The sequence below is a fragment of the Sorex araneus genome, chromosome 3 (genome assembly GCF_027595985.1).
Source record: "Sorex araneus isolate mSorAra2 chromosome 3, mSorAra2.pri, whole genome shotgun sequence".
NCBI classification, from domain to species: Eukaryota; Metazoa; Chordata; class Mammalia; order Eulipotyphla; family Soricidae; genus Sorex; species Sorex araneus.
Window position 1 is genome coordinate 176170562 of NC_073304.1, and position 13297 is coordinate 176183858.

Below are 13297 nucleotides of genomic sequence, written 5' to 3' on the forward strand. Positions count from 1 at the left end.
TGTCCTCTCCTGACTGAATCTTTAAACTCGAGTCTCGAGATGGGAGGGAAGAGTTAAGTTTTTCCATTAGAGAGAAGGGTCGAGTGACAGAAATGACAGAAGCAATGCCTTTGCGCGGAAAATAATAGGACTCTTAAGGCTATTAAAATTGTGGAAGAGGCTTTACGTGCCAGGTTTCAGTTGGCATAAATGACGATCACCAGTTAGGAGACGGTAAAGATGGGAAGTACATTCGTGAGTCATGGGGTCAACAAAGTTCCCTTCTCACTGTCCCGCTCTGTCCCCTTTTTCTTTAGGGTGTGGATACTTGTGTGTGCTTCTATTTTGGTGGAAGCAAGTCAGCACCTAGTTTAGAAGCAAAAATGGGGATGACAGGTGGGGTCACTGAGTGAACAGCCCAGGTTAGTGGGGTAATGGGGTTCCAGGGTGTGTCGAAGGGGAGGGGTCAGCCTTGGTGGGAGTGCCAGGCAGGAGAAAGCGGCTTCTGCCAGTGGGTCGTGGCGGGAAATCGTCAGGCTCCTTGCTGGGATTAGGTTGGTGTTTTTCAGCCTGTGACCCCAGAATGTTGTTCTTTGGGTCTGTTTTGTGTGGAGCACAGTGAGTTTGGGAATTTCAGGAAGAAAGAAGGGAATCACTAGTTTGGTTCAAACAGCTCACAACATCCCAGTGTTGTGTCGGTACATGACACTGCTTTTGGCTTGTTTCATTTTTACCAACAATTGTGGAATCTTTGGAGCAAAATTGCTTTAAGATTAATGGTCCATATTACATGGTGTATTGCCCTACAGTTGTCCTTGCACTGAAATTTTCGAGATAGACATTTTCCCCTCCATATTTGAGTCGAAGAGCCTGGTCTTTCTTGGGAAGGAACAGAGTAGTGAGGGCGGAGAGGAACTGGACTTGGCGTTTGCAGCTCACTGTGGTGCTTTGAACTCTGCAGCCCCACGAACACGTCTGGTGACTGTTTTGTGCAGATGTGGAGTTTTCCTTTTGCTCTCGGAGGGTGCACTCTCAGGCAGTGCTCAGGGCCCATTTCTGGTGGTCCAGGGCCAGCTGGTTTCCTGAGAGGACCAGGGCATGCAGAGCTGCTCTGGGCCTCCGGGCCCGCTTGGGTTACTCCTCGAGGTGCCAGGAACAATGTGGACACTTGTGCCTGCCTTGACCCTGTGCTTCTCAGAATCCCGAGACTCTCTCTCATTTTCTGAAACAGAAAGGTTTGTTGGAAAGTAAATGGAGAAGGAAAGAAACCCCCCAGGCTGGGGAGAACTCACCACAGAACTCCCCTCTATACATTCTCTTCTCAAAGATATTTCACCATTGAATTTGAAGCATGATAATTGGAGAACTGGCTGGAAGGTTCTTCTCTGATGCTGTAACTGACTCTTGGTGGCAAGGAAGCTAACCATTATTGAATGCTGGCTCAGATCCATTTCTCATTTTCTTAGAATACTGAAATTGCTCTTTACTTATTACTGCATTTAGTTCTGATAATGTTGGAATTTTAATCATTTCTTGAGAGATTAAGATACTTGCCTAATCTCATAAAGCTGGTAAATGGCCGTCTGGATTTAACCTGATTCAAACTTTTTTTTTTTTAATAATAAAAGAATTTTTTATTTCTTGCAAGGAAGGTACAAGACGTGGTTGGCATTATAAAGAAATAGCTGTTGGTGCTTCACGGGAAGCTCCCCGCTCAAGAGCTAAGGGAATAGAATAATAGTCTGGTCACTGTCACTGTCATCCCGTTGCTTGATTTGTTCGAACGGGCACCAGTAACGTCTCTCATTGAGAGACTTATTGTTACTGTATCCAATATGCATGGGTAGCTTGCCAGGCTCTGCCGAGCGGGCTCGATACTCTCGGTAGCTTGCCGGCTCTCCGAGAGGGGTGGAGGAATCGAACTCGAGTCGGCCTCGTGAAAGGCAAACGACCAACCGCTGTGGACTGGAGCCATAGCACAGCGAATAGGGGGCATTTGCCTTGCACGCAGCCGACCCAGGTTTGATTCCTTCATCCCTCTCGGAGAGCCCGGCAAGCTACCGAGAGTATCCTGACCTCACGGCAGAGCCTGGCAAGCTCCCCGTGGCGTATTCGATATGCCAAAAACAGTAACAGGTCTCACAATGGAGATGTTACTGGTGCCCGCTTGAGCAAATCAGTGAACAATGACATTGCTACAGTGCTACAGTGGTATTTATATTTATATCTTTATCTGTATATATTAGTAGATATGCTGGTATATATTAGTAAGTGTGCTTTTTTGATGTATAATATTTGATGTCTTAACATCTCTGAAATCTTTCTTCTGAGAGCAATGTGGTGGATAGGTGGGTGGATAGGTGAGTGGATAGGTGGGTGAATAGGTGGGTGGATAGGTGGGTGGATAGATGGGTGGATAGGTGGGTGGGTAGGTGACTGGATAGATGGGTGGATAGATGAGTTGGATAGATGTGTGGATAGATGGTGGCTAGGTGGGTGGATAGATGGGCGGCTAGGTGGGTGGATAGATGAGTGGATAGATGGGTGCGTAGGTGGGTGGATAGATGGGTGGCTAGGTGAGTGGATAGGTGGGTGGATAGAAGAGTAGCTAGGTGGGTGGGTAAGTGGGTGGATAGATGGGTGGATAGGTTGGTGGATAGATGGTGACCTTTTACTTTATTTTTCAAAATTTTACTTTATTAAAGCATGGTGAGTTACAAAGTTATTCATAGTTGGGTTTCTGACATACCTATGTTCCATCCCTGCTCTGCCTCCAGTGTCAACTTCCCATGGTGGCCTTTTAAAAGAATGTGTTGTAGTTAAGGTCATGTGTTCACAATTCTGCAGACATTATCTCAGTGTATGTGTCACCTCACCATCACTAAAGCGCCCGAGACTCTCCACTGTGTCCCCTTCAGTCCTCCTACTCAAGCTCTCATTCCTTCCCTCCCTCCCTCCTTCCTTGCCTCTCTCTTCTCCCTTCCCCTCCCTTTCTTTCTTTCTCTCTCTTTCTTTCCTTCCTTCCTTCCTTCCTTCCTTCCTTCCTTCCTTCCTTCCTTCCTTCCTTCCTTCCTTCCTTCCTTCCTTCCTTCCTTCCTCCCTCCCTCCCTCCCTCCCTCCCTCCCTCCCTCCCTCCCTCCCTCCCTCCCTCCCTCCCTCCCTCTCTCTCTCTCTCTCTCTCTCTCTCTTTCTTTCTTTCTTTCTTTCTTTCTTTCTTTCTTTCATTTTGGGGCCACACTCAGCAGTGCTCAAGACTTATTCCTTGCTCTGTGCTCAGGGATCACTCCTAGAGGGGCTCAGGGAATTGAACCGAGGTTGGCAAATGCAAGGAAAATACCCTACTCACTGTAGCATATTCGAGGACCCATCAAACATTTTCTGGATGTCTCGGTTTAGTAAGAAATCCTGTGTTACCCTGTTTCTGGAGCACTGTGGCCATCTATTGGATTCATGAAAAAAGGTTTGAGATATACTAGGAAAACTGCCTGCCTTACTTGTCTTGTCTTTCCTCTCAGATCCTGTACTGTGGGGCTGGCATTAGGATGGGAAAAACAGTGGACTGGACAAAACTTGGTTGGAAGAAAACCCAGGCCAGGTCCTGAGGTATCTGGGAGTGAAGGAAGCCAATGGAGCACAGTACGGCGGGTCCTCACTGGGCGCCCGAGAATAGTTGCCCCGATGCACTCAGAAAGGGCTTGAGCTGTGATGGTGCCATTTGTCCTGCTTTGTACATAGAAAAAAATATCTATAATTTCCACAGAGACTCTGAACAGTACATTTTCAGAGCAGAGAATTTTGGAAAATTAATTGACAAGGAAAGAATGCAAATAGAGTGAAGTGCGTTGATTAGTAAGTCTAGATTGCTGTAGAGATACGATTGGGTTGCCTGAAATTCAAACAAATTATATTTGTGATACAGTGAAATTGACATGTACTTCAGAATTTAATTTGAGAAAAATTATTGAAAATCCCACACAGAGAAATCCAGCTAATGATACAAACACTGCCTGAGTCCTCAGAAGTGTATGCGGCCAATAACGTCTTCCTGCTTACGTGATTTCAGTGCTCTTGCTGTATCTCTAGACAGAAAACACACGAGGGGACACTATACGTTACTTCCTGAGGGTGTTTCACCTGCGACATTCCAGGTCTCGTGGTCCAGGCGCCGGGGCCTTGTGTCTCTCCCGCTCACTGTGGGGACAAAGGTCCTTCCAGGGTCACTGTGAGAGTCGTGCTGTAAACCCGCCCGACTGCTAGAGGTCGCTCTCATTGTCCAAAAGGAGTTCAGCTATGGCTGTTGGGGCAAGTTTGGAGTTGGCATCGTCTATTTATCTTGCTATCCCTTGCTCGGAGTATATGTGTAGTACCTATTAGGTTATTTCAAAGGAGCATGGTAAAATCTAGGAATTTGGGAAAACTAATGTGATGATGACTTTTTTTCTGTTAAAAAACGGCTTTAAAAACATGTAACTGACATATCACTGCATATATCTGTGTGAGCATAGGTAGATATTCGAGCAGTTTGTGTGCTCAGAAATCTTTCTATTCCTGTGAAACATTCACTCCCCCAAGTTTCCTGTTGCCTTCCATGAGCCCTCTTTCTGTCTCTCCCTGAACCTTTCCATTCTTCTTGGTAGTCTCTTGCATTACTTGTAGGCTAGTTTGCATTTTTTAGAGCTTTATATAAATTGGATCCTACATTACACACTGCTGTTGATCTGGTTTGACTCTGCTTAGCTCTTTAGAGCTTCATTGCTGCATATAACAATAGTTTGTTCCTTTATAGGAATGGATATTATGCTGTTGGTAGAGAAACCACAATTTGTTTCTGCATTTACCATTTGGAGGATGTTTAGGTTGTTTTCCCTTTGGGGCTATTATAAATAGATCTTCTTTGAACATTATGTACTAGTCCTTTGTATGGGTGTTTGTTTTCTTTCTCTTGAGTAACTACCTCAGAGAGGAATGTTAGATCATTTGGCAATTATATGTGCAAATTTTAAGAAACTGTCAGACTATTTTACTAAGTGGATGTGGCATTTTGCATTTCCACCAACTGTATATCAGTTTTAATTCCTTTACATCCTTGAGAGTTTGAGACAAACAATTTTGATTTTTTATTTGCTCCATTCTGTAACATTAATTATATTAACGAGCTTTTATTTTTATTGAATTTATTTTTATTTTTTGCAGGGGCTTTGGGCAACTGCAGGTGATACTCAGGACTCAGTCCTGGCTCTGTACTCAGGGGTCACTCGTGTGGAGATCAAATCAGGGCTGGCTGCGTGCCCTGACAGGCCACTTAACAACCTGGTTCCTTTTTTGTTGCCCCCATTTTAATTTTTAAAAATAATTTTGGTGGGGACTAGAGAGATAGTACAGTGGGTAGGGACTTTCTTTGCATGTGGCCAGCTCAGGTTTGATCTCCTGCTGGCCCCCGAGTGCAGAGCCAGGAGTCAGCCCTGCGCCTTGTCGGGTGTCTCCACTCTGGTTTTGTTGATTTGTCTGTTCTGCTTCTGTCTGTGTGTCCCTGTCTGCTTGCTGCTGCGGCACAGGGGCTGTGATCAGTGCTGCCTGGAGGTGGCCCCAGGGCTGAGCTGCACCACTGTGGGGTGCCCCCGCCCCCACCTGGGCTCCCTCACCCCTAAGTAATGGCTCAGCAGCACCCACACATCTTGGTCCCGTGTGTGTATTTGTCTTGTTGACTCTTGATGAACTTTGGATTCTGTGGAGCGAGACAGATCTGGCCACATACATGAGGTGGAGGCAGAGCTTGCTTCCTTCCTTCCTTCCTTCCTTCCTTCCTTCCTTCCTTCCTTCCTTCCTTCCTTCCTTCCTTCCTTCCTTCCTTCCTTCCTTCCTTCCTTCCTTCCTCCCTCCCTCCCTCCCTCCCTCCCTTTCTCTCTCTCTCTCTCTCTCTCTCTCTCTGGTTTCTTTCTTCCTTACTCTCTTTTCTTTCTTCCTTTCTTTTCGGTTTTTGCGTCACACCCAGCGATGCTCAGGGCTTACTCCTGGCTCTGCACTCAGGAATCACTCCTGGTAGTGCTCAGGGGATGCTGGGGATTGAACCCCGGTTGGCCGTGTGCAAGGCAAGAGCCCTCCTCACTGTACTGTTGTCCCAGCCCTCATTCACCCTGTTTTGTTCATTTTTGAGCCATACCTGGTGGTGCTGCGGGGCAGCTCCTGGCTTGGTACTCAGGAGCCACTCCTGGCATGGCAGGGACTGCACGGAACGCAGGATCTGGCGAACACAGCAGCCCTTCGAGGCGCCTCTGGCTGCAGCCTGCTCATCTGCAGCCGAGTACTAGACAGGGTTTACCTCACTTAGTACTGGATAGTTTTCCTTTCCTTTCCCCTTGACTTCCTTTTTCTTTTGGACATTTTCCAACTTCTGTGAGAACTTCTTGTTTTATGAACAAGGGGCCACTCCCAGTGATAACTCACCTGATACGAGTGCTCAGGGCTGGCAGTGCTGGGGGCCATGAGGGTCAGCCCTGCCGTGCTGAGGGTTACGGTGGGGAGTCAGCCCTGCAGTGCTGCATGCTTTGCCGTGGTCAATTAAAATGACATTTGCACCTTGAAGTTGTGGCTTGTATTGTAACCTGTATTTCTTGTACTTTTCATCTGGCCTGTTGAAGCAGAGGTAGTCCAGAGGCTGAGTCTGTCCACGTCCTGAGCACTGATGAAAAGAACAAGTTGGGAGCCAAGATAATCAAAGCAGAGATGATGGGAAATATGGTAAGACTTGCATGTTGTTCTTTTGGAGAATAGCAGTATCCGACTTCTTGGGAGTCATTCTAGATGTTTCTTAGCAATATGTACATTACACACGTCAAAAATAACTGTTGCTGTCTGGTCAAGTTAGGGCTTCTTATTTTTATTTATTTTTATTTTTTATAATTCACCGTGAGATACAGTAACAAAAATTTCATGTTTGAACTTCGATCATACGGTTATCCAACACCCATCCAAGTTAGGGCTTCTTAAGCCCTCCTCTTCTTCAGAGAATTAGGGATAGAAGCTCTTTGTTTTGTTTTGTTTTTGAACCCCAGCATGCAGTTCTCAGGGCTGACTCCTGACTCTGTGCTCAGGGATCACTTCTGGTGGGCTTAGGGGACCACAGGGGTGCCGGGGATGGAACTTGGTTAGCCCTGTGCGTGGCCAGCATCTTCCCTGCTATCCACTCGGGGCCTGGCCATGGAGATTGAGCAATTTCTCTCCCTCTAGTGCTCTTTTGGGCTGGTACTCCATGGAGCTTTATCCTGGGAGGCTTGTTCTGTTAATCCACATGACTAACTGCCACAGCGTTGAAGGAGTTTGTAATGAGACAAGTTCATCACAAATGTAAAATACTAGGCCATGGGTTGAGAAGAATTTAGATGTCGGCCACATGGGTGTTTGCTATGCTTGCTTTACTTTCAGCTCTATAAATGTGTAATGTTCTGCAGTGAGGAGTTTAATTATATGTCACACTCATTTTATGTATATTTCTATTCACAGGAATTAGCTGAACAACTTAAAGCCCAACTTGAAAAGGCAAATAAATTCACAGAAACCATAACACAGGTATCATCAAAGAAATCGGAAGTCAAGGTAAATAACAAAGTTTTGCTGGTGTTGTAGGATGATCTCATATAATGCCACTCCATGACCGTGGTGCTAGTTTAATGAATTGCATCACTGTGTGAGTGTGTTTGTGTGTGTGTGTGTGTGTGTGTGTGTGTGTCTTGAAATTCATTTACACAAAACAGCTTGCATGTGGCCGACCTGGGTTCAATCCCCAGGATCTCATATGGTCACCTGAGCACCGCAAGGAGTGATTCCTGAGTGAAGAGCCAGGAGTAACCCCTGAGTACCATCGGGTATGACCCAAAAAGTGGAAAAAAAAAAAAAAGGATCAAATGGCGTCTATGGCCCAGGGTGACACTGCTGTGGGGACCCTGGGGAGCTGGAGGGGCCCTCGCCTGGACAGCCTTTATTAGGACACAGGTCTTTGTTCTGCATGAAACAAGCTGTTCAAGGGTGTGCAGCAGAAAAGTCCGTTTTAACGGGGTCATTGAGGTTTCATTTTTAAGAGTAGAAGGAGCCCCGGACAGATTGCTCAGTGGGTTTTTAGCTTTGGTCTCACACCTCTGGTGCTCAGGAGCCACTCCTGGCCTGTTGTTCCCAGGCTAGCCCTGGCAGTGCTCAGGGTCGGAGCCAGCTCGCACATGCCAGGCATGTGCTCCAGCCCTTTGAGCTCTTTCTCTAGCCCCAGACTGCAAAGTTCTTTAATATTCCCTGTGGGATTTGTCTTTCTTAATTATGGTTTTTTTTTTTTTTCATTTTTCTCACCCTCTAAATCTGTGCCTATCTCTTCCCTGACACTTATCATTTGTGTAAGAAGGTTCTGAAGCTCTGGCTGGATGTCAGGGGATTCTCAAAATTGAAAGCAGTTAGCTGAAAACGGGAAGCAGATCTTCTGTTACATAACATTTCTTCTACTGCTTAAAGAGTAATTGACAGACTGTTTCTCATCCCTTGGAAACGACATGGCCCTTTGGAGCAGCTTCAGTAGAAGGCTTTTATCCCGTGGGTTATTTCACCAGAAAGGAAATCTTTCACCTGCTCTGCAGAGAGGTGATGCTTCCATTGTTACCTGGAACAATGGTTTTACCAGACTTGTGTGTAAACCAGCCTCTGCCAGCCCCGTGGGAAGATTCTACACCCCTGTGAAGTCATTCGCTCCACCAGGGACAGTGCTCTTACTTTTTACCTTTCAGGTTTTGGTTTTTAATTTTTATTTTTTAGGGTTGGGGGCACACCCAGCACTGCTCATTCCTGACTCTCTACTCAGGGATCACTCCTGGTGGGCTCGGAGGCTGTATGGAGTGCTGGGGATCAAACCTGGGTCAGCCATGTGCAAGGCATTTGTACTACCCATTGTACTAACATTCTGGCCCTTATCTACTTTAATAATAATTTTGGTAAGATATAAAAAAAAGTGGAAGGAAGGGCTCTATTTTACTGCACAGAAATTTGATGGCTTTTCAATAGGAAAATCCTAAAATACTTCAGATCGAAATTTTGTCCTTTTAGAGAAAAGAAAATCACAGTCATAGGGTAGCAAAGATGAATTCCTTTATTGCTTAGCTAATTTTGAAATGTTAGGTTGCTTGAACATGGTAAATCTGTTGATTGATTCATCTGTGAATATAGTTTTGGCTCTAGTGGAAAACCCAGCCCTTTAAATTGCTGATTTCACTTGCCTTTGCTTATTATTTTAGTGTTTTATTATATTTTTGGCCACACCCGGTGTGCTCAGGGGTTACTCCTGTGTTTGTAACTCAGGAATTACTTTTGGCAGTAGTTGGGAACCAAACTCCAGGTCAGCTACATGCAAGGCAAGTGCTCTACTCTCTGTATTGTTGCTCTAGCTACAAGAACTATTTATTATTTATTTAGTTTTTGCTTTTTGGGTCACACCCAGCAATGCACAGGAATTACTCCTGGCTCATGCATTCAGGAATGCTCAGGGGACCATATGGGATGCTGGGAATTGATCCCTGGTCGGCCATGTACAAGGCTCTACCTGCCTTGCACATGAAATGGTTGGCCCTACCCTCTGTGCTATCGCTCCAGCCCCCTATTTATTATTTAAAACAAGGGTTATGCTTTAGGTTTATAGCTAGTGCTTCACATGCTGCAGACAATTAAGACTTAGTTGAAATGTGTTTTGGAAGGCAGCTATGCTAACCACTATACCACCAACGCAACGGTTTGAAATGTTTTTTGTACAAATGTTTTTTTACCTTCTGTAGTTTGATTGTGAATCTTAAAGTGACCCATGAGCTTGAAATCAAAGCTTGGCTTTCCCGGAAGCTCTTCCTTATTGATATTGGGTCTCCATGTGACGAGTCTTTGGTCACTGAGTGATGAGATCCATTGAGTTTGGGAGCACTGCCAGTTTCATATCAGGACAAATCTTACCCAGATTTCTTATTAGGTTCTGATAGGCCTGGTGTAATGCCTCCCTGTTAATAATCGTTTAGGGCGGGGGTGGGAGGGTGGGGATCACATCATCAACACATTGATGAAAGAGAATTCAAGGAATTCGACACTGCTTTTTTTTTTTCTTTAAATAGTGTAGGGAATTTGGCTTATCATTTTCAGTAAACTGTGAAATAATCATTGCGTAATGGTACGGGAGGTTTAAAAATTTGTTTTCTCTGCTGGCAAAGAAGAGAAATATATTTTAATCTCCAGATACTTTGTGTGAAGAGGGTGTCATACATTTTCTTGAAAGAAGTTGAGGAATTATTGACAACCTAATTGCACTTGAGACTTCTATATTTTCTTGAAGAGCTTCCCTCCCTCCCTCCCTCCCTCCCTCCCTCCCTCCCTCCCTCCCTCCCTCCCTCCCTCCCTTTTCCTTCCTTCCTTCCTTCCTTCCTTCCTTCCTTCCTTCCTTCCTTCCTTCCTTCCTTCCTTCCTTCCTTCCTTCCTTCCTTCCTTCCTTCCTTCCTTCCTTCCTTCCTTCCCTCCCTCCCTTCCTTCCTCCCTCCCTCCCTCCCTCCCTCCCTCCTTCCCTCCTTCCTTCCTTCCTTCCTTCCTTCCTTCCTTCCTTCCTTCCTTCCTTCCTTCCTTCCTTCCTTCCTTCCTTCCTTCCTTCCTTCCCTCCCTCCCTCCCTCCCTCCCTCCCTTCCTTCCTTCCTTCCTTCCTTCCTTCCCTCCCTCCCTCCCTCCCTCCCTCCCTTCCTTCCTTCCTCCCTCCCTCCCTCCCTCCTTCCCTCCCTCCCTCCTTTCCTCCCTCCCTCCCTCCTTTCCTCCCTCCCTCCCTTTCTTCCTTCCTTTCTTTAACCATACCTGTTGATGCTCAGTGGTTATTCCTGTCTTTGTGCTCAGGGATCACTCCTGAGTGGGGTGCCAGGGATTGAATACAGGTTGACCGCATGCAAGGCAAATGCCCGACCTACTGTACTATTGCTCCAGCCCTCTCGAAGGGTTTCTTCTCGTCCTCTTGAGGAGATGTGGAAGAATGGTATTTATATGATCTATTTTCAATTATGGGAAAAAAGGTTTAAGTGAAACAAGCCAATCCAAAGTAAGTATTGTCCTTGTATGTACAAGGATATAAAATTTACTTTGGCCAAACTTAGTCCTCTATTAAATTCTTCCCCAGCTGGGGAGTTTCTCTCTTTCCCTCTTACTTTCTAATAACCTTTTGTATTTCAAAAAGAAAAAAGAAAGAAAGATATTCGCCAAATGATAGAATGTGTAACACGCTGTTGGAGATAGCTGTACAAAGTCGAGTAGAGTGTGTTTTTAGGAAAGCTAGAAGTATAGTTTTTAATTTCTAATGCTTAATAAAAATGCACCTTCTGAGTAATAACTGGAAAATACAGTAACAAGGATTTATGAAGAATAAAAAAGTGTTTGAGTGAAAGTAAACACCAGAACTCAAATAAATAAAACAAAAGAAAAATACTTGAATTTATCTCACATATTTTCTGTCTCATAGAAAATATTTATGGTGTTTTCCTCTCTGTGCAAAAATATATAGTAAATCACCATGCGGAATTCTTTGAATTGTTTAAAAATAAAGTTATAAAATCTGGTTTGGTTTAGAAATCTATGCTATATGAGCATCTTAGGATATGTTTAATAAGAATTACTACCACTAGAAAACTACTTTGTATTTAATTTTCTTAGTTATATTTCTAAATTATTACATTGAATTTTAATATTTATTTTTCAAGACAGTAATTCTGATTTACATGGATGTTATTACTACTTCTGCTGAAATTATTATTAGCAATGCATGATGCTTGTTGAGGGCACACTCAACCCTCTTGTGTTATGTTAATCCTTATTAAAATTCTATGGTATCATTTATTCTTATTTTTTAAATAAATTAAGTGCAGGATGAACTGAATCCCAATAAGTTCCAAACCACTGGCAAGAGAATAATGTTAGTATGTGTTAAAATTAAATAGGGGCTCGAGCGATAATATGGTATTAGCTTGCATAAGGTCGAGCCAGGTTCTATTCCTGGTACCGTATTCGAGCCCTGCCAGGAGTGATCTCTGAGCACAGATCCAGAAGCCCTGAGCACTGCTGGGTGTGGCCCCAGCCACACACCCCTTTCTAATTTTTTATAAAGTAAATAAAAATTACTTGAAAAAAAGAAAATATTGCTGGGGCTGGAGAGATAGTGCTGTGGCTAGGGCTCTTGCCTTGTACATGGCGGACCTAGATTTGGTCCCCTGAGCCCTGCAGGGAGTGATCCCCGAGAGTAGAGCCAGGAATAAGCCTCACCCACCACTGGTGTGGCCCCAAGACCAAACAACAAAACAAACTAGAAAGAAAGAAAATCCTGTCTAAATGTTCAAACCAATTTCATATGTAATAGTCATATAAGCTCTACACAAAAATTACAGTTATGGAGAAATACTCATGCAATCAAATAGAACTTTTTCTATTACAGTGATTTTATAAAGGGGCTGGGACTAAATAAATTTAAAAACGAAAAAGTTATTTTCACTTAAAAATTAATTTTTTTAAAGCACCATGATTTACAAAGTTATTGATGGTGGGTGTTAGACATAGAATATTCTTGCACCAGTTCCACCACCAGTGTCAATTCCCCCCCACCAGTGTCCTCAGTTCCCCTCCTGCCCTCCAGGCGCATTTCAAAGTTTAATATATATTAGCTTTAATAATTTGAAAGTTTTCAAGGAAATCAGACTTAGCACTTCGATAGACCTGAAGCCAGCTTCTAATATGTTGTCTCTCTTCATGATTGGGTAAAAGCCTAAGTAAATACCCTTTAAAATGTAATCATTCATTAATTTATGTTAATTGATTAGTTGAAGAAGAAAAAAAGTAGTGATAATTACTGCCCACTTAGTATCAAATGTGAATATAAGATCAATAGTTGGCATGTGTTTTTTTTTCCTTCAATTTCAGCAGGGCATTTAATCTTTGTTATATGGAAGTAAAATTGATTTTTAGTATTTGATTCTGATTTGAGAAAGAAATTGAAATGTGAATAAATTGCCTAGTAGTTACTTTAAATTGATTTTTGGTGAAATAGTTCTCTACTATTTTTTGGAGGGGGCATACCTGGCAGTGCTCATGACTTACTCCAGGCTCTGTGCTCAGGGATCACTTCTGGCACGCTTAGGGGACCATTTAGGATGCTGGGAATTGAACCCAGGCTGGCCATGTGCAAGGCAAATGCCCTCCTCACTGTGCTATTGCTTTGGCCCCTCTTTATGTGGTAAGAGCATTCTGTTCTTATTTCAGAATATTACTTATATTTATTGGTTTTTTTTTT

The 13297-nt window shown here is 43.9% G+C and overlaps 1 protein-coding gene across 2 annotated transcripts in view; it reads left to right on the top strand.

Annotated features, from left to right (window-relative positions):
• CWF19L2 (CWF19 like cell cycle control factor 2) overlaps nt 1–13297 on the top strand; it is a 59545-nt gene that overhangs the window by 17141 nt on the left and 29107 nt on the right. Inside the window, exons 9-10 of one of the 2 annotated variants that reach the window (XM_055133693.1) lie at nt 6618–6717; nt 7480–7572. In XM_055133693.1, coding sequence (XP_054989668.1) covers nt 6618–6717; nt 7480–7572 — 193 coding nt within the window. The remainder of the gene's footprint in view (nt 1–6617; nt 6718–7479; nt 7573–13297) is intronic. The other variant, XM_055133695.1, reaches the window with a different exon arrangement.